This window comes from Geotrypetes seraphini, chromosome 6 (assembly GCF_902459505.1).
Source record: "Geotrypetes seraphini chromosome 6, aGeoSer1.1, whole genome shotgun sequence".
Lineage (NCBI taxonomy): Eukaryota > Metazoa > Chordata > Amphibia > Gymnophiona > Dermophiidae > Geotrypetes > Geotrypetes seraphini.
This window is the reverse complement of record NC_047089.1, coordinates 254,405,526-254,432,866: the sequence shown is the minus strand read 5'-3', so window position 1 is coordinate 254,432,866 and position 27,341 is coordinate 254,405,526. Positions and strand designations below refer to the sequence as shown.

The following is a 27,341-nucleotide window of genomic DNA, read 5'->3' as shown; positions in this document are numbered from 1 at the left end:
TGTCCTTAGTGCCCCCAGTGCCTCCTTCCTATATCCCCCTCACTGCCTTCCAGACTTTGTCCCACCCCCCACCCCCCGAAGCCTGCCTCCCACCCCCCTGTGCAGTAGAACCCTTGAGCAGCATCTTTCCATTTCTATCCCCCATCCCCCATACAGTAGAACCTGGCATTTTTCTATCCCTCCCTCCCTCCCATCCCCCTGTGCAGTAGAACCGTTGAGCAGCATGTTTCCATCTTCCCCCCCCTCGCCACTACCGTCGCCATGCAGCAGACCCCCACTGACCCTCCCATCCGACCCTCCCACCGCGAGACAACCTACAAACCTCGCGGCTCCAGCAGTGTCCGCAGCACTCTAAACACGCTGCTTCGCGGCCTTCTACTGCCCGTGATTTCCTCTGCCGCGTCTCTGTCTCGATGTCATCAGGGACGCGGCAGAGGAAATCAGGGCAGTAGAAGGCCGCGAAGCAGTGTGTTTAGAGTACTGCGGACGCTGCTGGAGTCGGGAGGTTTGTGGTCTTCTCGCGGTGGACGGGTCGGACGGGAGGGTCAATGGGGGTTCGGTTGCACGGGGGGGGGGGGAGGGTGACAACGACGAACTGCCTACCAGTGAGTGAGTGGGGAGTCGAAGCGCGCATGCGAACTCCTGCCAGCCAGGGACCTACAGATCACGGATCATGGATCACGCAGGTAGGAGTGCGCATGTGTGCTTAGCGTTTTATTATTATAGATCAGTGGTTCCCAAACCCTATCCTGGGGGACCCCCAGCCAGTCGGGTTTTCAAGATATCCCTAATGAATATGCATGAGAGAGATTTACATACCTGTCGCTTCCATTATATGCAAATCTCTCTCATGCATATTCATTAGGGATATCTTGAAAACCCGACTGGCTGGGGGTCCCCCAGGACAGGGTTTGGGAGCCACTGTTATAGATACATAAACATTATATATATATGGAAAGAGACTTTGCCACATTACAACTTAACGAAACAATAATACTCTTAAATAGCCCACATCATCAGAGAGAATGATTACTTAATAAAAGAAAAGTAAAAAGCTTCAAATTAGTAGTGTTACATCTTCAAACTACTTCCAGGGATCGGCAGACGACTTTTAATGTGAGCAAGTGTGATGCAAGTCGGAAAGAGGAACCCGAACTATAGCTAGGTGATGCTGGGTTCTGTGCTAGGAGTCACTGCCCAGGAAAAGGATCCGGGTGTCATTGCTGAGGGTACGTTGAAACCGCCCGCTCAATGTGCGGCAGCGGCTAAGAAAGCAAATAGAATATTAGGAATGATCAGGAAAGGAATGGAAAACAAAGATGAAAACGTTATCTTGCTACACCTCAAACACTGTGTGCAGTTCTGGTCGCCGTATCTCAAAAAAGATATCGCGGAATTAGAAAAGGTACAGAGAAGAGCGGCGGAAATGATAAAAGGGATGGGACGACTTTCCCTACGAGGAAAGGCTAAAGCAGTTCAGGGGGGATATGATAGAGGTCTATAAAATACTGAGTGGAGTGGAAAGGGTAGATGTGAATCGCTTGTTTACTCTTTCCAAAAATACTAGGACTAGAGGACATGCGATAAAAGCGAAGTCGTAGATTTAAAACCAATCTGAGAAAATATTTCTTCACTTAGGCCCGGATTCTCTAAACGGCGCTAATAGGCACCAAGCTCAGTAAATAAATGCAGTTGAAATGACATTTTTAACTGAGTTTCAAGGAGCCGACCAGTGCCTAAGATATCAGTGCTGGAATCACGCCTCTGAGGGTGCTTTAGGTTGCCTAACACCGGAAGTGGCATTAGGCGACCTAAAATGCCGATAGAGGTGTGAGTAAGCTAGGAAAATCCTGGCCTACCTTTGCCGGAGACGCAATTCTGTACCCGGCATCGTTGCACGTTTGACAAACCTTCAGTGGCCGCTTTTAAGGTGGCTGCCGATGACGATGCTGGATACAGAATCCGGGCCTCAATGTGTAATTAAACGCCAGAATTCATTACCAGAGAATGTGGTGAAAGCAGTTAGCTGAGCAGGGTTAAAAAAAACAACAACGTTTGGATAATTTCCTAAAACAAAATTCCATGAGCAATCATTGAGATGGCCTAGGTTGGTCAATGTTGGAAATAGGATCCCGGGCTTGATGGACCTTTGCTCTATCCCAGTATGGGAACTCTTATACTCATGTTTCCATCACAATTTGACAACCAAAGAAAGACTGCGCCTTCACGTGGGTTTAAATGTTAAAGTTGGTCCTCAGCAGTAAGGGGGGAGGGAGGCAATAACCTTGAACATAGAATTCCTATTTCAAGAACATCAAGTCCAATATATCTAAAGCTTGGAACCTCTAATGGAAATTGGCTACCAGACTATGAAGAACAGACAGACAGGTGTCTAAATATTCAAGGTGGCAGTAAGACAAGAAGGAGTTTTCTCATCTAGGTAAAGAAACTAAGGATTCTCACCTTCAGTCAACCTCACAAGATTTAGGTCGATATTTTGATATTTATTACTTTGATTTCTAGAGATGGGCTGTCATTTCCAACAACAACATATTACACTGTATGGCCAAGATTCACTAAGCTTACCGATCGTGTTCCAACCCCGACCCAATTCACTAACCTCCCTCCCGATCCGCACATGCAAATGAGGGGAAATGGCATGCAAAAGTAGGAAGGCAGCGATTCACGAAACAAATTTAAGGCTGGCCGATCAAAAAAGAAGCAACTGCTGAGGACCAGTTGCTCATGTCCTTTCCGACTGAAATAAAACATCTCCCTTGTGCAAAATCTCTGCTCTCTGCTGCCCTTCGAGCCCATGGTTTTAACCCACGGGTTAAAAGCGTATTCTGTTCCATATAGCTACGTACAAATATCAGGAATTTTGCTTTTTGTCTTCACAGGAGTCCCGGTTTCTCTCTCTGAAGGGCATAGAGAGAGTAGAGAGAGACAGATTCTTCAAACTTTCGAATAATAAAAGAACAAGAGGGCATTCGGAAAAGTTGAAAGGGGACAGATTCAAAACCAATGCTAGGAAGTTCTTCTTTACCCAATGTGTGGTGCACACCTGGAATGCGCTTCCAGAGGGCGTAATAGGGCAGAGTACGGTACTGGGGTTCAAGAAAGGATTGGACAATTTCCTGCTGGAAAAGGGGATAGAGGGGTAGAGATAGAGGATTACTGCACAGGTCCTGGACCTGTTGGGCCGCCGCGTGAGCGGACTGCTGGGCGCGATGGACCTCAGGTCTGACCCAGCGGAGGCATTGCTTATGTTCTTATGTTTTTTCAGAAGCGTGTTCTGTTCCATTAAAGCCCCCCCCCCCACACACACACACTTATTTTGATCTCGCTTGGCAGAGAGCCAGCGCATGCGCAGACCATCTACAGGCAAAGAAGATGGTCTGTGCATGCATCAGGATCGCTCAGGGGTCGCTGTGGGGTGTGCCTCCGATCGCTGCAATTTGCATGAAGATGTTTTGTGAATCAGTCGCCCAGGAAGACTCAGCCACGGATCGCCCACGGATTGGATCGGATAGGTGAGTTTTGATATCTAGACTTTAGTTCTTTCATGTCGTTACCAAACAAAAACAACAGAAAAATTACATTTCATTTTTTTTCTTGTTTGCCGATTGTGAAACCACTATAAATGCATGAATCATTGTATATTCAGTCAAAAAACAAAAGGGGGGGAGGGGCGTTCCAATTTTCGAGCACCTTTAAGATTTACTAGAGACCTAATCTAAGAACATAAGCAGTGCCTCTGCTGGGTCAGACCAGAGGTCCATCATGCCCAGCAGTCTGCTCACGCAGTGGCCCATCAGGTCCAGACCTGTACGTAACCCTCTATCTATACCCTTCTATCTCCTTTTCCTTCAGAAAGTTGTCCAAGCCCTTCTTGAATCCCAATACTGTACCCTGTCCTATCACTCCCTCTGGAAGCGCGTTCCAGGTGTCCATCACCCGTTGGGTGAAGAAGAACTTCCTAGCATTGGTTCTGAATCTGTCCCCATTTAATTTTTCCGAATGCCCTCTCGTTCTTGTAGTTTTCAAAAGTTTGAAGAATCTGTCCCTCTCCACTTTCTCTATGCCCTTCATGATCTTGTAAGTCTCTATCATGTCCCCTCTAAGTCTCCGCTTCTCCAGGGAAAAGAGCCCCAGTTTCTCCAAACTTTCGGTGAATGAAAGGTTTTCCATACTTTTTATCAAATGTGTTGCTCTCTTCTGAACCTTCTCGAGTATCGCCATATCCTTCTTTAGGTACGGCGACCAATATTGAACGTAGTACACCAGATGCGGGCGCACCATCGCCCGATACAACGGCAGGAAAACTTCTTTCGTTCTGGTTGTAATACCATTCTTGATTATACCTAGCATTCTATTTGCTTTCTTAGCGTCCGCTGAGCACTGTGCCGACGGCTTCATTGTCTTGTCCACTAATACCCTCAAGTCCCTTTCTTGGGTACTCTCACTCAATAACAGCCCTCCCAAGACCTTACATTTCTCTACATTGAACTTCATCTGCCATCTCGTCGCCCACTCCCCTAGTTTGTTCAGGTCCCTTTGTAAATCTTCGCATTCCTCTTTAGTCCTAGCCCCATTAAATAGTTTGGTGTCGTCTGCAAATTTTATTATTTCGCACTTCGTCCCTGTTTCTAGATCATTTATGATTACCAAAAAGTTTCTAAGCATTTTTCCTTGGGGTTCCCCTGAAGCAGGACTGAAACGTGGCTTACGTCGGAACCTTTAAGCAGATAAGCGAACGTTTTGAATGTTTTGAACACTGAAGACGATGACTGTTTATAATATCAAGAAAATTGATCATTTGTGGAAGTATTTGCAATGATTGGGTGGTGAGGCTATATTAGGGGTCTTTTCCCCTTTTTTATTGGCTTCCATGTCTCTGAGCATATTTTTCCTACACTACAAAATTACAACTTCAGTGGTTGTGATAAGTATTAACAATTTCTTTTTACAACATCATTTAATACAAGGGAGTTTCATGCACCCTTGTTCCCACGTAATGCGTGCCTTTATGAGAAACTGACAAAACAAAACAAGAATTCCCCTAAATGACGGTTTCTGGCTGCTCAACCCTATTTATTTCTAGATTTCCTTTCCAATTTTAGATCAACATCTAAGGATGTTTTCAAGTGTGGTTTATATCTGCCACAGAGCAGCATCTCTGGACTGGAGAGGGAGGTTTTTTCTAATGATAAGGTAAGGAAATAGATTATATCAACCCAATTTATAATCCAGCCAATAGGTGGTGAAAAGACCATTTGGCCAATCTAGATGGTTTTCTCATAAAGCTTGGTTGAACTGCACTATTGCATGGCTATCACATTCCAACCAATCATAAAGTCTTTATTTGAAAACATGGTCCCAACAAGGATCCTAGTTTCGGCGTATGCAAAACGTCTTTCTCAGGGGTCACTACAGAGAAACATTTAAAACACAAAAATAACATATCTAAAAGATGTAAAACAGAAGAGTAATACATTTAAAATGTAAGATATGAACTATAGAATATATAGATAAAAATGACACAGACCGAAACTAGGATCCTTGTTGGGACCATATTTTCAAATAAAGACTTTATCATTGGTTGAAAGGACGTCTCCCTTGCCTTCTGTTGTATCCCAAGGCGAGGTGTTCTTCTTTTGCCTGTATGGTTATCATATTTAACAAAAACTTATCATTTCATTGCACAGCCATATAAAGAAGAATTATAATAAACACTGCAAAAATAATTTTAAAAATCCTCAGATGTCAAGAACTTATCAACCTCTCTTGCCCCAAAAGGAAACTCACGGTTAGGCACATGCCGTGTGCTCTGGGCATACAGCCTGCATGACCGTACCTTGCTCCAGGCAACTTCCGCGTCCAGACATTTAGGCATTCCCTCTTCTGCCGACCTCCTGGTCACCTCCGCGTCCGTTACAGCTAGCCACTCCGTCAACGCGCTCATCTCCTTCCTTAGCTTCCGAGACAGCTTCAAACACTTTTCCAGTTCCTGCTTCTTTTCTGTTACCTGTAAAGTAAAGCAACATGTTTAGACTATAGAGCCCTCGTTGATGAGAATAAACGGCCTTGGTTGGTATAACGACACCCCTTCCTTCTTCTTACCTGAGAAATGTTGGTTTGAAATGAAAGAATGGTTGTGCGTTAAAAATATTGATAAAGCATGTAGCTGTTAACATTTATGTATCAGTTAGCTGCTTAAATGCTTAGAATACTTGAATATAAGTCACTTAACCACTCTACATAGGGCATCGTATGCAAATGAGTCTGCATATGATTGCCGCCTGGGTGGATGCATAATTATGAACATAATTTACAGCAGGGGTCGTCCCTCCTTGAGGGCCGCAATCCAGTCGGGTTTTCAGGATTTCCCCAATGAATGTGCATGAGATCTATGTGCATGCATTGCTTTCAATGCATATTCATTGGGGAAATCCTGAAAACCCGACTGGATTGTGGCCCTCAAGGAGGGACTTTGAGATCCCTGACTTACAGGTACATATAAAAAAATACTTCAACAACACCGCCTTCAGCCTACTAGTGCAATCTGCCATTCTCAGCATACTAGACTACTGTAATATTATCTACCTAAACTCCACAAAGAAAACTACCAGGAGACTAAAACTGATCCAAAACACCGTCGTTCGTCTCATCTTTGGCCTAAAGAAATGGGATCATATCACCCCTTTCTATCACCAACTTCACTGGCTGCCTTTCGAATCCAGAGTACTTTTCAAATTCGCATGCTTCTGCTACAAATCAGTAAATGGCCTCTCGCCAAGTTACATCAACCCCCCTCTTTAGCCTTTACTGCACCAACAAAAAATCCCGCAGAATTCAACTGTTCGCCTACCCCTCGCTAAAGCTTTGTCATCTCAATAGTTTCCTAGACAAAACCTTTGCCTTCCTAGCAGCCAAGATGAACCCATGGCTCGCCCAAATGATACTCGAGGCCCCCACTTACCTCGGCTTCAGATAAACTCTCAAAACTTACCTATTCAACAAACAAGACCCGTAACCGCCCCTCTCCGGTATTACCGGGCCCCACTCGCAGCCCTCTCCCCCCCTCCTAAACGCTTTCTTCCCTCTCTTCTACCCACTCCCTTCTTCATCAGCCAAGTTCGGCTAAATTTGTTGTTAATCTAATAAACTGTTGTAAATCGGCATGTCAATGCGGATCCTAATGTAATTATTGTGAACCGCCTAGAACTCGAAGGGTAGGGCGGTATATAAGAATAAAATTATTATTATTATATGTATCACTAGAACTTAGGCGTCAGCAAAATGATGACACGGGGACAATCAGTAGCGTAGCAAAGGGGTGGTCCGCCCTCCTCCTCTCTGTTCTTCCCGCTACTTCCCACTCCTCCCACGCCGTACGTGTGCACCGTTTCCCTACCCCGTACCTCTTTTAACTTCCCCGGTGCGAGCAGCGCTACCAAATCACTACCCACGCTGGTGTCAGCTTCCGGGTGCCGGGTGCAGAGCCGACGCGAGTAGCAAGTTGATAATGCTGCTTGTGCCGGGGAAGTTAAAAGAGGTGCAGGGTAGGGAAGGGGTGTGCACATGCATGGCAGGGGGGATGGGGGGCAGAGAAGAGGGTGGGGGAGGGGTGCTTCTCACCCTCGCTACGCCACTGGGGACAATGTCCACAAAGGTCCAAAATCTTGTTCGTACAAAGAGCAAGTGATTGTCATTGATCAACATTTTATGCAACTAGTGTGGTGGAGTTTGAATCCGCGGGGATGGAATGGGGGTGGGGCCAAACTTTGACCCTATGAGCATTCATGCCAACTCCCTGGCTGGCATAAGGACTTACATCTATATACGTACATTTACCCTGCTATGTTCACTCTCGTTCTAGGGACATAAATAGACACAGTTTTAAGGTGCAAAAAATGATATTGAACAGTGGGTTTCCACTGGGGGTTTCCTGGTCTCCTCTGCTTCTTATCATCTTTCTTTAACCACCTGCAAAGTTGATCCAATCAATAGACTTGAAAGTACTGTACATTGTTGTATAAAGTTATCAGACATATCCTCTTTTTAGGCTCCTGGACGAACTTTCCATAACCGACAATTGTCCGGATTTTGGAAATCCCCGACAAGCTCCAGCCACATCTGCAGGGCCCCTGAGCGTGCGTGCACATCCACGTCACACACATGTGCACACATCCATGCATACACCAGGCCCTCCAGACGCAGCCTGAGCTCGTCGGGGAAGAGAGGAAGCTTTATGGGGGTGGAGCTGGGGTGGCATGGGGCGGGGATGGAGGCATAACTGGGTGGGGCTGGGGCGGAACAGAGTGGAGTCACGTGTCCGCGGTTTCACCAGACTAAAATAACCCTATTATTATGCAAATAATTGTTCTGGTTAGGAAAAAAATATAGCAAGTTTTGACTTCGCTAAGGCAGTGTTTCTCAACTTCTTCAAGCCAAGTACCCCCTAAGTCTAACAAATATTAACCAAGTACCCCCGCCTAATTTAGGCTCCACCCCTAGCCCGCCCAAGCTCCGCCCCTGATCCCACCCCCATAATAATAGTACTAACTGTAATGCAGTTTCTTCCATTCATTTTTCATATACACACAATATAATCTTATTAATACATAATGGTAACCACAAAACCCTCAGCTTGGAAAAGAGATGGCTGAGGGGAGATAGGATCGAAGTCTACAAAATCCTGAGTGGAGTAGAACGGGTACAAGTGGATCGATTTTTCACTCCGTCAAAAATTACAAAGACTAGGGGACACTCGATGAAGTTACAGGGAAATACTTCTAAAACCAAGAGGAGGAAATATTTTTTCACTCAGAGAATAGTTAAGCTCTGGAAAGCGTTGCCAGAGGATGTGGTAAGAGCAGATAGCGTAGCTGGTTTTAAGAAGGGTTTGGACAAGTTCCTGGAGGAAAGGTCCATAGTCTGTTATTAAGACATGGGGGAAGCATCTGCTTGCCCTGGATCAGTAGCATGGAATGTTGCTACTCCTTGGATTTTGGCCAGGTACTAGTGACCTGGATTGCCCATTGTGAGAACAGGCTACTGGGCTTAATGGACCATTGATTTGACCCAGTAAGGCTATGTTCTTATGTTCTTAAAATTAATAAAAACCACAAAGCACACTGTATGCAGAGAAAATATTATATTTGGGTTTCTTTTCAAAAAGATCAAGGCAGATGACTTTACAATATGCAATCAGTAACAACTATAGAAAAATACACAAATATAGTGCAAAATATAGACAGCAGATATAAATTCACAAAACTGACACATTTTGATCACTAAATTGAAAATAAAATCATTTTTCCTACCTTTGTTGTCTGGTGATTTCATGAGTCTGGTTGCACTTCCTTCTGACTATGCATCCAATATTTCTTTCTGCCTCCTGCATGCTTCCTCTTCTCTGGACCTCATTCCCTTCCCCAACCAACATTTCTCTCTGTCCCTCCACGAGTCCAACTTTTCTTCCTCTCTCCTCCATCCCCATTGGCAACATGTCTCCCTCTCTCTCTCTCTCTGTCCATCTGTCTTGAGAGATCCAGGCATCTCTCCCACCCCCTCTACTGCCACATCCAACATTTCTCCCTCTCTCATCCCCCTGAGCATGTGCATTTTTCACCACTGACCACCAGCCCCATGCCCATTTCTCCTTCTATCACCCCTCTCCAGCACCATGTCACATCTCTCCCATTACTATGTCCAACATTCCTCTCCCTTGCATCCCCTTCAATCTGTCCCTCTGTTCCCACTCCACCACCATATCCAACATTTGTCCCCCTCATTTTTCTATTCCCCATGCACCTCTAACTCACTTCTCTCTTTGCCCAATTTTCCTCTTTCTTCCTTTCCCCATGTGCACCATCTCTTTCCCTCTCACTCACACACTCATGCCCAAAAATTCTCCCTTTCTATTCTGTCCCTCTCTCCTATGTCCCAAGTTAGTACCCCCTTCCTCCCTCCCTTCTGTATTCCATGTTCTTGCTGCCTCCCTTCCTTCTGTGTCCCGGGTTCATGCCACCATCCCTCTCTTTGTCCCAAAATCATGCTTCTCCTATGTCCCCATGCTGCATGTAGCTGACCCACAAGCCTTCCCTTCGAGGTCAACTCTGATATTGAAGAGAAGGTTTCTGGGTAAGCTACAAGCAGTGTGTGAACTGCTGCCTGCATGTCCCAGCAACAAGTACCATTGAAGACAGGAGGTAACTGGGAAGGGAACCCCCCCCCCCCCCCGCCCACACACACACACACAACCGCTGTTCCGGAAGGCTTTCCTCTGATATTAGCTCAGACTCTGGAGGGAAGCCCTCTAGGTTGGCTTCAGCAGGCAGGTGGAGGGCAGGAAGAAGGGATCCCGGCGGTGGCTACAGTGGGCGGGCAGGCAATAACCACGTGTCAAGAAACACTGCCTTAAACTGTGTTTGTAATCCAAATGCATGACCTTGGCATTTCTTAGAATTCCCCTGATGACTGCCACCTCATAACAACCTAGTGGATGATGAAAGAGAGAGACTGAAATGTAAGAAGGTTAGGATTAGTGTTGAAGGACTTCGTAAGACACGACCAAAAAGTGCCACGTAGAAGAGTACAAAATGGAAGCGAAACAGACTAACAAGGATTTGGGGCCCACTTCCACACTCCATTTTTTCCATATATTCAATTAATTTATGCTGGCATAACAGTTATTCGAGCTCATGTTTAATATGCTGTCACTATGAGTAAAAAGGGCATAGAAAATTGACAAATATGTAGAGATCTCAATGGAAGAAGCAAACACAGCAGTAAAGTAAAAAAAAAACAACAAAGGTATATATGTTTTTAATACAAGGGAATGACCTGATTTCCAAAGCTAATGCATCAGTTCCCTCTAAGGTGATCGGCGGCCTTAGTGTAAGCAATGCACTTTTTTTTTTTAGATGGCCACAGTACCCAGTAGGGGAGCAAATCACCAGTAAGGGATCTGTGTTTGCTTAGGTAAACAACTGCTCTCACTGAACAAGCTGATGTCTTCCGTTAAACGATTCAGCCGGGGTAGCAGGAGAGCAATTTTAATTTACCTCTTTCCCCGTGGTGCAGGGAAAGGGGAAATAAGGGGAAAATGAGTCCATTAGCCAGTGACTCTGATGAACCCTCCATTCGCGAGCGTTTTTCAAAGCTGGACATATTACGCCGATCGGCAGAGGGACGCCGGCTTTATCGAGTCAGCACTTAAGTGGTGAAATGCCAAGTCATCCGTTTTGTGAACCTAATAAGACAAAGACCACAGTCGTCAATTAGTTTTAATTTAGGGGAGGGGGAGATCCTTTAATTTGTTCTGTAAAGGGTTGGCTGAGGTGAGCACCTTGTGAAGGAGAAGGTGTGAATCTCTAAGGGGATTACAATAAAAATACACACAATCAACTTTCACATATCAAAATCAACATGAACTCCCTTTATTAAACAGGAATACACACACAGATTTTAGTCTTATCCAAATCACATCCCCTTGGATTGACATGTGTAGATAACTGTGGGTTTTTCACATGTATTCAATATATATGCTGAAAGGCCGCTATTTACACGAGGAAAGACTAAAACGATTAGGGCTCTTCAGCTTGGAAAAGAGACGGCTGAGGGGAGATATAATTGGAGTCTACAAAATCCGGAGTGGAGTAGAATGGGTACCAGAGGAACAATTTTTTACTCTGTCAAAAATTACAAAGACTAGGGGGACATTCGATGAAGTTACAGGGAAAATACTTTTAAAACTAAGAGGAGGAAATATTTTTTTCACTCATAGAATAGATAAGCTCTGGAACGCGTTGCCAGAGGATGTGGTAAGAGCGGATAGTATAGCTGGTTTTAAGAAAGGTTTGGACAACTTCCTGGAGGAAAAGTCCATAGTCTGTTATAGAGAAAGACATGGGGAAAGCCACTGTTTGCCCTGGATCAGTAGCATGGAATGTTGCTACTACTTGGGATTCCAGAATCTTGCTATTTCTTGGGATTCTGCATGGAATGCTGCTACTCTTTGGGGTTCTGGAATCTTGCTATTCCTTGGGATTCTGCATGGAATGCTGCTACTCTTTGGGGTTCTGGAATCTTGCTATTCCTTGGGATTCTGCATGGAATGCTGCTACTCTTTGGGGTTCTGGAATCTTGCTATTCCTTGGGATTCTGCATGGAATGCTGCTACTCTTTGGGGTTCTGGAATCTTTGGGATTCTGGAATCTTGCTATTCCTTGGGATTCTGCATGGAATGCTGCTACTCTTTGGGATTCTGGAATCTTGCTATTCCTTGGGATTCTGCATGGAATGCTGCTACTCTTTGGGGTTCTGGAATCTTGCTATTCCTTGGGATTCTGCATGGAATGCTGCTACTCTTTGGGGTTCTGGAATCTTGCTATTTCTTGGGATTCTGCATGGAATGCTGCTACTCTTTGGGGTTCTGGAATCTTGCTATTCCTTGGGATTCTGCATGGAATGCTGCTACTCTTTGGGGTTCTGGAATCTTGCTATTCCTTGGGATTCTGCATGGAATGCTGCTACTCTTTGGGGTTCTGGAATCTTTGGGATTCTGGAATCTTGCTATTCCTTGGGATTCTGCATGGAATGCTGCTACTCTTTGGGATTCTGGAATCTTGCTATTCCTTGGGATTCTGCATGGAATGCTGCTACTCTTTGGGGTTCTGGAATCTTGCTACTCTTTGGGATTCTGGAATCTTGCTATTCCTTGGGATTCTGCATGGAATGCTGCTACTCTTTGGGATTCTGGAATCTTGCTATTCCTTGGGATTCTGCATGGAATGCTGCTACTCTTTGGGGTTCTGGAATCTTGCTATTCCTTGGGATTCTGCATGGAATGCTGCTACTCTTTGGGGTTCTGGAATCTTGCTATTCCTTGGGATTCTGCATGGAATGCTGCTACTCTTTGGGGTTCTGGAATCTTGCTATTCCTTGGGATTCTGCATGGAATGCTGCTACTCTTTGGGGTTCTGGAATCTTGCTATTCCTTGGGATTCTGCATGGAATGCTGCTACTCTTTGGGGTTCTGGAATCTTTGGGATTCTGGAATCTTGCTATTCCTTGGGATTCTGCATGGAATGCTGCTACTCTTTGGGATTCTGGAATCTTGCTATTCCTTGGGATTCTGCATGGAATGCTGCTACTCTTTGGGGTTCTGGAATCTTGCTACTCTTTGGGATTCTGGAATCTTGCTATTCCTTGGGATTCTGCATGGAATGCTGCTACTCTTTGGGATTCTGGAATCTTGCTATTCCTTGGGATTCTGCATGGAATGCTGCTACTCTTTGGGGTTCTGGAATCTTGCTATTCCTTGGGATTCTGCATGGAATGCTGCTACTCTTTGGGGTTCTGGAATCTTGCTATTCCTTGGGATTCTGCATGGAATGCTGCTACTCTTTGGGGTTCTGGAATCTTGCTATTCCTTGGGATTCTGCATGGAATGCTGCTACTCTTTGGGGTTCTGGAATCTTTGGGATTCTGGAATCTTGCTATTCCTTGGGATTCTGCATGGAATGCTGCTACTCTTTGGGATTCTGGAATCTTGCTATTCCTTGGGATTCTGCATGGAATGCTGCTACTCTTTGGGGTTCTGGAATCTTGCTACTCTTTGGGATTCTGGAATCTTGCTATTCCTTGGGATTCTGCATGGAATGCTGCTACTCTTTGGGATTCTGGAATCTTGCTATTCCTTGGGATTCTGCATGGAATGCTGCTACTCTTTGGGGTTCTGGAATCTTGCTATTCCTTGGGATTCTGCATGGAATGCTGCTACTCTTTGGGGTTCTGGAATCTTGCTATTCCTTGGGATTCTGCATGGAATGCTGCTACTCTTTGGGGTTCTGGAATCTTGCTATTCCTTGGGATTCTGCATGGAATGCTGCTACTCTTTGGGGTTCTGGAATCTTGCTATTCCTTGGGATTCTGCATGGAATGCTGCTACTCTTTGGGGTTCTGGAATCTTTGGGATTCTGGAATCTTGCTATTCCTTGGGATTCTGCATGGAATGCTGCTACTCTTTGGGATTCTGGAATCTTGCTATTCCTTGGGATTCTGCATGGAATGCTGCTACTCTTTGGGGTTCTGGAATCTTGCTACTCTTTGGGATTCTGGAATCTTGCTATTCCTTGGGATTCTGCATGGAATGCTGCTACTCTTTGGGATTCTGGAATCTTGCTATTCCTTGGGATTCTGCATGGAATGCTGCTACTCTTTGGGGTTCTGGAATCTTGCTATTCCTTGGGATTCTGCATGGAATGCTGCTACTCTTTGGGGTTCTGGAATCTTGCTATTCCTTGGGATTCTGCATGGAATGCTGCTACTCTTTGGGGTTCTGGAATCTTGCTATTCCTTGGGATTCTGCATGGAATGCTGCTACTCTTTGGGATTCTGGAATCTTGCTATTCCTTGGGATTCTGCATGGAATGCTGCTACTCTTTGGGGTTCTGGAATCTTGCTATTCCTTGGGATTCTGCATGGAATGCTGCTACTCTTTGGGGTTCTGGAATCTTGCTACTCTTTGGGATTCTGGAATCTTGCTATTCCTTGGGATTCTGCATGGAGTGCTGCTACTCTTTGGGGTTCTGGAATCTTGCTATTCCTTGGGATTCTGCATGGAATGCTGCTACTCTTTGGGGTTCTGGAATCTTGCTACTCTTTGGGATTCTGGAATCTTGCTATTCCTTGGGATTCTGCATGGAATGCTGCTACTCTTTGGGATTCTGGAATCTTGCTATTCCTTGGGATTCTGCATGGAATGCTGCTACTCTTTGGGATTCTGGAATCTTGCTATTCCTTGGGATTCTGCATGGAATGCTGCTACTCTTTGGGGTTCTGGAATCTTGCTACTCTTTCAGATTCTGGAATGTTGCTACTCCTGGGGTTTTGGCCAGGTACTAGGGACCTGGATTGGCCACTGTGAGAACGGGCTACTAGACTTGATGGACCTTTGGTCTGACCCAGTGGGGCTATTCTTATGTTCTTATGAATAAACGTAAGGAAGTTCTTCTTCACCCAGAGAGTGGTAGAAAACTGGAACGCTCTTCCAGAGGCTGTTATAGGGGAAAACACCCTCCAGGGATTCAAGACAAGGTTAGACAAGTTCCTGCTGAACCAGAACTCAAATAGGGCCCTGGTCTATGACCTAAGGGCCGCTGCGTGAGAGGACTGCTGGCAATTCTTATGTTCTTAACCTTTTGCAATAACTACCATAGTCTAAGTAGAAATAGTGCCTATAACAGAGAAAGAATAGCCTCCCCTAGAGGAACGGCGAAAGTAGCCGAAGCCTGGCGAAAAAGGCTGAATGTATGAAATCATGCGTGGAGTGGAATGGGGAAATGGGAATGGCCGACTCTTTCAAACGGACGCACGCAAACGAATCGGACGACCTCTCTTTTCACTCAGGCCCCGATTCTATAAATGGCGCCTCAACATAGATACCGAGGAGCGTGGCTCATAGCGCATGTGAATCTTCACATAGGTGTCGTTACAGAATTGTGCCCCCTATTTATATGTAGGCACCTCAACGCTAAACATACCCAGGATCCACATAAGATCTGCCCCTACTTATGCCCCACTGTCTGGTAAATACCCTGGGCTAGGCGCCTACCTAAAATTCATATGTGCCTACTGAGTTGGGAACTTACCACCCAATTCATTTTATTTTTGCTAATAATTAGCTCATTATTGCTTTAACAGCACCAATTAAGCTAATTAAAATATTAATCATCCCCCTCTTATGAAGCCATGCTTGGGTTTTTTATCGCAGGCCACGGAGGTAAAAGCTCCGACACTTAAAGGATTCTTATGAGCGTCGGAGCTTTTACCGCCATGACCCGCGATAAAAAAAACCCTAACGCAGCTTCATAAAAGGGAGGGCGAGTCAGGCGCCTAGATTGGCTGGGTCCACTGCTCTATGCACCTAACTTCAGCAGTACACTGACGAAAGCGCGAAGGACATTGGCGCACCGACAATCCCGCGCTGACATCAGCAAGCAGGACCAATGCGCGCCGCCGGTTCTGCCGCTTTCACTCCTTACCGTTCGTGTTCTGGGGGGGTGGGGGGTTGGAGGGAACCCACCTTTAGAACTGGTCGCGCTCCTGGTTTAAGAAGAGGACCCCCCCAGTACACTGAAAACTTCCATTCTCTCACTGTTTGGGAGTTTTCAGTGTAGTGGGAGGTTCCCCCCCCCACCTCCCAGCAGGAGGGTGAGCACTTCTAAGCGTAGTGGGGGGGGTTTATTTATTTATTTATTTAGATTTTTATCCCATCCTCCCAGTAGCTCAGAACGGTCTACAAGTGAACATACACAATGGAGGGTAATTAGACATATAAGAAGTGCAACAGGTTTGAATGATTGGACTTACAAGACTGTGATGTGATTTAAATACAGGCAATACAGCAATTTAAGAGTAGAGTTCAAATATAAGTAGTTTAGTTTAAGTACAGTTATGTGAGATTAGGTACAGTTTGTCAGAGGATAGACTAAGAGACGACTGTACTGAAATTTAGGGAGAAGATAGGAGAGAGGAGAGAGGGGTGCTTAAGGGGGGGGAGAGACAGAGGTGATCTTTAGTTGAAGAGGAGGGTCTTTACCAATTTGCGGAATGTTAATAATGAGTTCTGTTGTCTGAGTTGGGGAGGGAGTAGGTTCCAGAGGTGTGGAATGAAGTGGCTGTAGGATCGTTTGCGGGCAGTTTCTGTGAGGAGGGACCTTCCGGGGGGGGGGGGGGGGGGTGCATAGGCGTATCTCCAATTTTGAGCGGAGGGTGCGAGTGGGGTTGTAGATGGGAAGCTTGGATTTTATGTAGCATGGGGTGGTGGAATGAATTCTCTTGTGGGCAATTGCCAGGGCCTTGAAAGCACAGCTCCTCCCTCCACCCCCATCATAACGGTAAGGTGTGAAAGCGGTGGAACCGGTGGCGTGCATTGGTCCTGCGTACAGATGTCGGGGCGGGATTGTTGGCGCACCAACGTCCAACGTGCTTTTGACGTGCCACCAGCTTCAGCTGCCGTTTATAGAATGTGGGGCTCTGTACGTAATTCATTTCTGGAGGATCTGTTAAAAGCGATTAATCTTGCTGGTTTACGAAGGTTTCCAGGTTCTTAGGGGAAAATTCTACACTGCTATGAATAAGGGGCAATTCTATGCTGCGTATCCCTGGGGGAAGGCAGTTTGGAATATAGCTACGTTTTAGGCTCCTGCCAAGAAGTGGTGACTTCAGTTGGCCCTACTTGAACAGGATACTGGGCTTGATATGGCTTTGGTGTCTCCAAATGGATGAATTTTTGCACGTATCATAACCTTAATGAAGCTCAGGATACAGGAAGTGGAGGATGAGCCCAGTCTTTCAAATGTACTGCTAACACTCACTGCGCTCCTTCTATTGTGCCAAAGAGACCCGCTTTCTGGCATTCATAAGATGTAACATGGATAGACAACTTGTGGGAGTGCGTGGTGAAGTAGTTTATCACCCTAGCGTTGTGGGCTCAAATCCCGCACTGCTCCTTATGACCCTGGGCAAGTCACTTAATCCCCCATCACCCCAGGTACATGAGACAGATTGTGAGCCCACCGGGACAGATAGGGAAAAATACTTGAGGACCCAAATGTAAACCACTTAAGCTATAAGTGTCATATAATAACTCATTTTCTTGGTTGGTGACTGCATTAACTAATATTTAGTTTCCACAAGACTCACAGAGGAATTGCTTGAAATCGACACCTCTATAATTAATGCCAGCTACTGTATTATTTTTCTGCTTTACCACTGTGTCTGGTTTCCTTGCAACGCTGGCATCACCTTGGAGTGGCAAGTGCCACACCAAAAAGTTGCTTTGCCACCACTTAGCAATCTCAACCCAAATAAGTGCACTTCCCGGGCAAGTCAGGCATTGTCTCCCTTTCATAAGAGCATAAGAATTGCCATACTGTAGGGTCACCAAATTTTTGTCCGGAGAAACCTGGACACATAGCCTCACCCCGCTCTGCCCCTAGCTACACCCTGTTCTGCCTCCAGCCCCGCCTCTAGCTCCAGCCCCCACACAGCCTTATCTTTGTTTTCTGACCTTTGGGCCACATCTGGAGAATGTCTGAGCAAGAACACTCAGCCAGTCCTCTAAAAGGAGAACATATTCGGGTTTTCACAGACGTCTGGTATCCCTACTGTGACAAACTGAAGGTCCGTCAAGCCCGGTATCCTGTTTCCAACAGTGGCCAACCCAGGTCCACTGTAATGGAAACAGATTTTATGCTGCTTATCCTCGGAATAAGACGAGTTAACAAACGTGTGGCAGTTGCCAAGAGCAATTAGATCAGGTCTCCCTTTGACCAGCCCCAGGGTCCTTCCCTCTGTTGCAACTTCCTTTTGCCACATCGGCATGAAATGGCCGGGAAAGCTTTGGGGTAGCCAGAGGAAGGCCCGATCTAATTGCTGCTGACAACAGCCACAAATTTGCAAACCTGCGGCTACGGGGAGAGAAACCAAACCAAAGAGAGAAGAAGGAAGGAGGAGTGGACCTGTGGGAAGGAGGAGGAACAATGTATTCACAGAAGGAAAAAGGTAGGGTGCATGTCGTACATAAAGAGAAGGAAGGAAATGCTTCACAGGAAGGGAAGGGAAGAGGGTGAAAAACATATGCAAAAGAAACTGACGTGGAAATTTCTCCTCAATCTTCATGAATGAATCTGGTAATTAAACTCCGGAATTCATTGCCAGAGAATGTGGTGAAAGCAGTTAACTTAGCAGGGTTTAAAAAAAGGGTTGGATAATTTCCCAAAAGAGAAGTCCATAGGCCATTATTGAGATTGACTGGGGAAATCCACTGCTTATTCCTAGGATAAGCAGCATAAAAATCTGTTTTTCTCCTTGGGATCTAGGGTTGGCCACGGGGTTTGATGGACCTTTGGTCTGTCCCAGTATGGCAATTCTTATGATAGCAAAAGAAAGTTTATTGTGTACGTCTTTACATTTTACCCTAGTCTATCAATCTGCATACTGCATAATATTTTATGTTGAGAGGACAAATTTGCATTCAGTATTGATACCGAACTCCCTTGCAACGATAAAATGGATTACACTGCCATCTTAAGGCTTCTGGTGAACACACACCGGATTAATATCTGCCACACAAAGCACAGCGCTCAGAACTAGTGTTTAATGTTATTTAAACATTTCTTGACTTCCAGTTGAAGAGACAGTAGGGTACTTATGCCTCTGGCTTTATCCCTCCCTATTGCTATCTGATTCTAAGAGGTGAGCAGGTTAAATGCAGAAAGCTTGATTGCAATAAGGAACCTTGAAACCTTTCCCTCAACAAAAACTGTTTACTGTATAAACAATGATAAATCATTATATTTCAATATATCACACATAAAGTGCAGGTCTTACGGAGATGAGCATTCATTTTTTTACTGTGGTCACAGTGGGCCACTAATGGATTTCCGCAGCCGCTGAAGTGCTCATTAATTTCTTTAACATATAAAGTTATTGCATCCATTAGATCGCTTTGATGTCAGACTGAATTTAAACAAAAATAATGCAGCCAGCCTGAAATTAGCGGTCTGGACACCCAAATCAGTCCTATCTCCTGGATGGTACGGGGGGGGGGGGGGGTTCAGCGGCCAAATTGAAAATTGATTCTCAAGGTCCTCCAGACAAAATGAACCAGAATATCTAATGAATAAGTTAACCCTCTACATACCTTTGAGACTTCGAAGGTTGCTATCTTGTTATCCAAAATTGCTCCTATTAGGGAATGGATGGGAAACAGATTAATTGTCCTGAGCATCGTGCTACAGGAGGTTCTGAGCCTGCCTCAGGTTGAAGGTAGGTGCCCTATAAATCATTTTAATATTCTACACAGTAATTGGTAATTTTAAAAAACATTGGTTGCCCAGAGACACCTGCAATATAGGATGGCATAATCGTGTCTACGGTATATAAGTTTAAAGTAAGAACATGAGAACTTAAGAATAGCCTTACTGGGTCAGACCAATGGTCCATCAAGCCCAGTAACCCGTTCTCATAGTGGTCAATCCAGGTCCATAGTAACTGGCCAAAACCCAAAGAGTAGCAACATTCCATACAGAATCTCAAAGAGTAGCAAGATTCCGGAATCCCAGAGAGTAACAAGATTCTAATCTAGAATCTCAAAGAGTAGCAACATTCCATATAGAATCTCAAAGAATAGCAAGATTCCGGAATCCCAGGGAGAAACAAGATTCTAGAATCTCAAAGAGTATCAACATTCCATTCTACTGATCCAGGACAAACAGTGGCTTCACCCATATTTTTCTCAATAACAGACTATAGACTTTTCCTCCAGGAACTTGTCCAAACCTTTCTTAAACCCAGCTATGCTATCTGCTCTTACCACAACCTCTGGCAACACGTTCCAGAGCTGAACTATTCTCTGAGTGAAAATAAATTTCCTCCTATTGGAGGCATAGTTTATCCCAGAAATAACCTTACGCCCCATTAGGCATCTCTATAGACATAATTTTTGTTAAAGGTAGCGCTGGAAATGTCGGCTTACAAAACCCTGGTCTACATTTCTGGCGCCTACCTTTGATATCAATCGCAATTCTGCAAACGGCACCGTAGCATAATTGACACTAGGGTTACCAGACGTCGAGATTTACCCGAAAATGTCCTATTTTTAGCAGACTGTCGGGCGTCTGGACGGCTTTTCAAAACCCGGCACTGATCTGGAAGCTGCTTCTCCACAGGTCCCACCTACACAGGAACAGGAAGTTGCTGCAGAGAGGTAGAACTGAGAAGGTAAGAGGGGGAGAGTCACTGGACTCCTTATAAGCCAGCCCTGCCAAACCCTGACAGACTTGCACAATTTAACAAAAAAAAAAAAATCCTGTCCAACACCCGGACAGTGCTCTAAAAAGACACATGTCCGGGTTTTCTTGGACGTATGGTAACTCTAACTAGGCAGGACCTAAAATAGAGTCATCCACATTCTAAGCTGGATGTTCTTTCTAAAATGCCCCTCCATTCTACTGTTATGCTGTTAACAAAATTATCACTTTTCGGTCAAGCTATTTGTGCTGTGCCCCACCTTGTCATAAAGGTGGTTAAAAATCCCAATAAATAAATGTATAAATGCATAAAGGCCCAAAGGCTGTTTGTGTGATGGAAATGAAGTGCCATCGTTCAGGAGATCTCAGTTCCCGGAGTCCCACATCCAACTGTTGCTCATAGAATCACGATAGAGAGAGACTCATAAACAGACCAGATTTAGGGTGTGTGTACTGGGTTGTTCTGGTTCCCAGTAGGAGAGGGCAACTGGGATAGTGGGACTCTAATTAGAGGGCTTGGACTGCAAAGACTTGTGTGAAATGTTCTTCATTGATTGTGGAGGAAGACATTTAGGGGGAAAATTCTATAAATAACACTAAAAAATGGAGCCCCCCCCCTCCAAAACAATCAGCACTAAATAATTTCAATAAAGTGAGCATGCGCCAGTTCCTATCCTGAACTCTGGGTGCCAGACTCAAGCCTGCTGAAACCTTGTGTAAATGCTGGCGCCCAAGTTAGGACTGGTGATTTGGTATTCTCAGTGGCTTAGCGAGGGTGAGAGGCGCTCCTCCCCCATCCTCGCCTCCGCCTGCCCACCCCAATTCCACCTACTGCATGTGCCCTCCCTTCCTCCATACCTCTCGTCAAGTTGTTGCTCACGGCGGTCAACAATGTGGTCCTCGCGACCTCCATCGGCTCTCCCTCTGATGTCACTTCCTATGCATTGCACCCGGAAGTGATGTCAGTGGGAGAGCTGACGGGGTCATAAAGAGCACGTTGTTGACCGCCACAAACAACCTCTTCAACTAGAGATATGGGGGAAGGGAAGGGGGGGCGCGTTGTGTGGAAGGGAGGAATGGGAAGAGACGGGGCAGAGAGGAGGTGGGTGCCGGCACCCCCACCAAAATGGCGCCTGGGCCGGACTGCCCCCCCTTACTATGTCACTGTGTATTCTATAAGTATGCGCACAACTTTTCAGAATGCCACGACTTACCCATGCCCTTCCCATGGCCACGCCCTCTTTTGGGTTATGCATAATGGAAATTAGATGCCCTGCCTTATACAAGGGTGTGTGGGGGAGGAACCCCCCCCATTACAATCAGGGGGATGCCCACACACACCATTGCTGCAAACTTCCCCCCCAATCCACTTACAATTTCACCCTAAAGGGAAGGCAATAGGGCGTGCAAATGTCGGGGTGGGATTGTCAGCGCGTCAATGTCCTGCGTGCTTTTGACAGCGTACTGAGTGAGGGAGGGGCAGGTGATCTAACGCTCTTTTAGACTTTCAAGACGGCAGGTGCAGGTATGGATTTAAAAAGGCAGCACACTTGAGTGGCCAGACAAATACATGACAGTGGTCACAACAACACGGGGGCATCAAGGTTCTTTCTGCAGCAGAAACACTGCATCGCTCAAATAACAGGAAATTTCATGAGCACCGCGGAATACAATTCTAGTCGGAGCTGATTGTTCTGACTTTATAACAGCTCCTTATGACATTAAGAGGGTAATTTTAAAGCCATTTAGGTACATAAAACGTTAATGGCTTGTTATAAAATCGCATGGATTATATTCTCTTTAAAGAATGCTTGTCATGCATACTTTTAGATGCAAAGAACAGAGAAGATCCCAGGGGCACAGCCTGGACTTACAGGCATAGTTTTGGACATTTCAAAGTAAAGGGTAAATTCTCTATAAAAATCGGTGCTTAGCACCATTCCATAAACTGCCTCCCGAGTTGGGCATAGAATCCCGCGTAGCACCCGTCCGTGTGACTTTTAGGCGCTGGCATTTTGGCCAATGAAAGGTTTGCACAATTTTCTGGAGCAAAAGTCCATCGTCTGTTATAGAGAAAGACATGGGGGAAGCCACTGCTTGCCTTGGATCGGTAGCATGGAATGTTGCTACTCTGGGGATTCCAGAATCTTGCTATTTTTTGAGATTCTGTACGGAATGTTGCTACTCCTTGGGATTCTAGAATCTTGTTACTGTCTGGGATTCCGGAATCTTGCTATTCTTTGACATTCTGTATGGAATGTTGCTACTCCTTGGGATTCTAGAATGTTGTTATTCTCTGGGATTCCAGAATCTTGCTATTCTTTGACATTCTGTATGGAATGTTGCTACTCCTTGGGATTCTAGAATCTTGTTATTCTCTGGGATTCCAGAATCTTGCTATTCTTTGACATTCTGTATGGAATGTTGCTACTCCTTGGGATTCTAGAATGTTGTTATTGTCTGGGATTCCAGAATCTTGCTATTATTTGAGATTCTTTACGGAATGTTGCTACTCCTTGGGATTCTAGAATCTTGTTACTGTCTGGGATTCCGGAATCTTGCTATTCTTTGACATTCTGTATGAAATGTTGCTACTCCTTGGGATTCTAGAATCTTGTTATTCTCTGGGATTCCAGAATCTTGCTATTCTTTGACATTCTGTATGGAATGTTGCTACTCCTTCGGATTCTAGAATCTTGTTATTCTCTGGGATTCCAGAATCTTGCTATTCTTTGAGATTCTGTACGGAATGTTGCTTATGTTATGTACTCTTTGGGCTTCTAGAATCTTGTTACTGTCTGGGATTCCGGAATCTTGCTATTCTTTGACATTCTGTATGGAATGTTGCTACTCCTTGGGATTCTAGAATCTTGTTATTCTCTGGGATTCCAGAATCTTGCTATTCTTTGAGATTCTGTACGGAATGTTGCTTATGTTATGTACTCTTTGGGCTTCTAGAATCTTGTTACTGTCTGGGATTCCGGAATCTTGCTATTCTTTGACATTCTGTATGGAATGTTGCTACTCCTTGGGATTCTAGAATCTTGTTATTCTCTGGGATTCCAGAATCTTGCTATTCTTTGACATTCTGTATGGAATGTTGCTACTCCTTGGGATTCTAGAATCTTGTTATTCTCTGGGATTCCAGAATCTTGCTATTCTTTGAGATTCTGTACGGAATGTTGCTACTCCTTGGGATTCTAGAATCTTGTTACTGTCTGGGATTCTGGAATCTTGCTATTCTTTGACATTCGGTATGGAATGTTTCTACTCCTTTGGATTCTAGAATCTTGTTAGAAACATAGAAACATAGAAATATAGAAATTGACGGCAGAAAAGGGTCATAGCCCATCGAGTCTGCCCATACCAATGACCCACTCCCTGACTTTTACTCCCCTATAGATCCCACGTGAATATCCCATTTTCTCTTAAAATCTGACACGCTGTTGGCCTCAATCACCTGCTGAGGCAGCTCGTTCCAATGATCGACCACCTTTTCGGTGAAGAATTCCAGAATCTTGTTCCAGAATCTTGTTATTCTTTGAGATTCTGTATGGAATGTTGCTTATGTTATGTACTCTTTGGGCTTCTAGAACATAAGAACATAAGAATTTGCCTCCGCTGGGTCAGACCAGAGGTCCATCCTGCCCAGTGGTCCGCTCCCGCGGCGTCCTCTCAGGCCTATCACCTGTGCAGTGGTCCCTGACTATTCCTATAACCTAGCTCAACCCTATTTGTACCCCTCAATCCCTTTATCCTCTAGGAACCTATCTAAACCTTCTTTGAAGCCTTGTAACATGCTCTGGCCTATTTGTTTTTCAAGATATTCCTAATGAATATGCATGAGAGAGATTTGCATATAATGGAAATGAGAAGTATGCAAATCTCTCTCATGCATATTCATTAGGGATATCTTGAAAAACTGACTGGTGGGGGTCCCCAGGACAAGGTTGAGAGTCACTGGTTTAGAGGGTATGGAACTTTTGTGGAAGACAGAAGAGTGGGATTTGGGTGGGATTGTATGTGATGATCTAAAGGTGGCCAAACAGGTTGAAAAAGTGATGGAGAAAGCTAGAAAGATGGTAGGTTGCATAGGGAGAGTTATGGCCAGTAGGAAAAAGGAAGTATTGATGCCCCTGTATAAGATTCTGGTGAGACCTCATTTAAAATATTGTGTGCGATAACGATACGATATGATAGAATCATCCAAAACAATATGATTGTTAGGAATTGTGCTTGATTCAGAATTAACTATGAAAAATCAGGTTTTTTTTATGAAGCTGAAATTATTGAAATGGTTAGACTATCATGAGAATCAGAATTTCCTATTTTGCATGATTATCAAAGAAGTCTCTATGGAGCCTACAAATCGCTCAAAATACAACCCCACCTGTTTATATGGCTTGTTTAGATTCAAAATATTTTGTCTTTTCTCATGTAATTGCATTGGTTACCGATTATGTTTCGTATTCAATATCAGTTTTTAAGGTTGTCACTGGTCAGATTTCTGTTGTGATAGCTTCACCACTGCAAATATATAATAAGCCAGTCTGATCGTTTCGTTCTGAGTCCAGGCATTTATTGGGTGCGCCTTCTTTTCGTACTGTTTTTGGATGAATGTAGGTCGTTCATTTTTTTTACATTATTGGTCCTCAGTTATGGAATGGACGGCCACTGAATATACATTGAATTATAAGATTGGATGATTTTTTTAAAAAACCCCAAAAAACCTGAAGACATTTTTATTTCAGAAAGCTTTCGGGATATAAGATCTGGTCCCTGGTGCTGTTGATGAAATGTCTCCATTTGAATATGTAGCAATTAGAGCGTTTAGAATGTTTGGTCCGCTGTTATTGACTTTCAGACTCATAATCTAAACATTTAACCATCTAAAAACCAGCTTAAGCCAGGACGTCCAAGTGCCAATAAACACAACCAATTTTCTGGACGTCCAGAGCCTAAAGGGGCGTGTTGGGAGAGGTGTTATGGGAGGGCTTAAACCTGGACATCCTGCAGCAATAATCAAAGCTTTCCCAGGACGTCCAAGATGACCCCTGGAGGGTTTAAGGTATAACGCCCACCCCTTACTCCCCCAGTGGTCATGACCCTCTCCCACCTCTCATGGAGTGAAAAAAGAAACCCAGTAAGCTAACCACCAACTGATCGCAGCAATGGAATCCTCATCAGCTGAGCCGATTTTGGAGATTCCTGCCAGCTCAGCGGATGGGGATTCCCCCTGCCAGAATCAACTGAACTGGCAGGGAGATTCCTCTCTCCCTCCCTCCCTCTCTCACAGGCACCAACACCCCAACATCCCCACATCTCCCTGTACCTTCGGTAGATAAATTATCAGGAGGGATGTCCACTCTCTCCTGCCGCCAGGACCCATTGAACCCCAACACCCCACCCCAAGCCACAGTACCCCTAAACCCATGGCACACCCCTTCCCCCATTCATCCCCATAACTTCAATGACAATTAAGCAAAAGGGATACCCACTCCTTCCTGCTGCCAGGCCCCATTGAACCCCAACAACCCACCCCAAGCCACAGTACCCCTAAACCCATGGCACACCCCTTCCCCCATTCATCCCCATAACTTCAATGACAATTAAGCAAAAGGGATGCCCACTCCCTCCTGCCACCAGGCCCCATTGAACCCCAACACCCCACCCCAAGCCATAGTACCCTCAAACCCATGGCACACCCCTTCCCCATTTATCCCCATAACTTCAATGACAATTAAGCAAAAGGGATGCCCACTCCCTCCTGCCGCCAGGCCCCATTGAACCCCAACACCCCACCCCAAGCCACAGTACCCCCAAACCCATGGCACACCCCTTCCCCATTCATCACCATAACTTCAATGACAATTAAGCAAAAGGGATGCCCACTCCCTTGTGCTGCCAGGCCCCACTGAACGCCAACACCCCACCCCAAGCCACAGTACCCCCAAACCCATGGCACACCCCTTCCCCCATTCATCCCCATAACTTCAATCACAATTAAGCAAAAGGGATGCCCACTCCCTCCTGCTGTCAGGCCCCATTGAACCCCAACACCCCACCCCAAGCCATGGTACCCCCAAACCCATGGCATAACCCTTCCCCCATTCATCCGCATAACTTCAATTACAATTAAGCAAAAGGGATGCCCACTCCCTCCTGCCGCCAGGCCCCATTGAACCCCAACACCCCACCCCAAGCCACAGTACCCCTAAACCCATGGCATACCCCTTCCCCCATTCATCCCCATAACTTCAATGACAATTAAGCAAAAGGGAAGCCCACTCCCTCCTGCCGCCAGACCAATTGAACCCCAACACCCCACCCCAAGCCACAGTACCCCTAAACCCATGGCACACCCCTTCCCCCATTCATCCCCATAACTTCAATGACAATTAAGCAAAAGGGAAGCCCACTCCCTCCTGCCGCCAGACCAATTGAACCCCAACACCCCAACCCAAGCCACAGTACCCCTAAACCCATGGCAAACCCCTTCCCTCATTCATCCCC

At 45.3% G+C, this 27,341-nt stretch overlaps 1 protein-coding gene across 12 annotated transcripts in view; it reads right to left on the bottom strand.

Annotated features, from left to right (window-relative positions):
* DMD (dystrophin) overlaps positions 1-27,341 on the bottom strand; it is a 2,510,493-nt gene that overhangs the window by 1,216,772 nt on the left and 1,266,380 nt on the right. For all 12 annotated transcript variants that reach the window (XM_033949686.1, XM_033949693.1, XM_033949692.1 and 9 more), the window contains one exon: positions 5,858-6,028. In XM_033949686.1, coding sequence (XP_033805577.1) covers positions 5,858-6,028 — 171 coding nt within the window. The remainder of the gene's footprint in view (positions 1-5,857; positions 6,029-27,341) is intronic.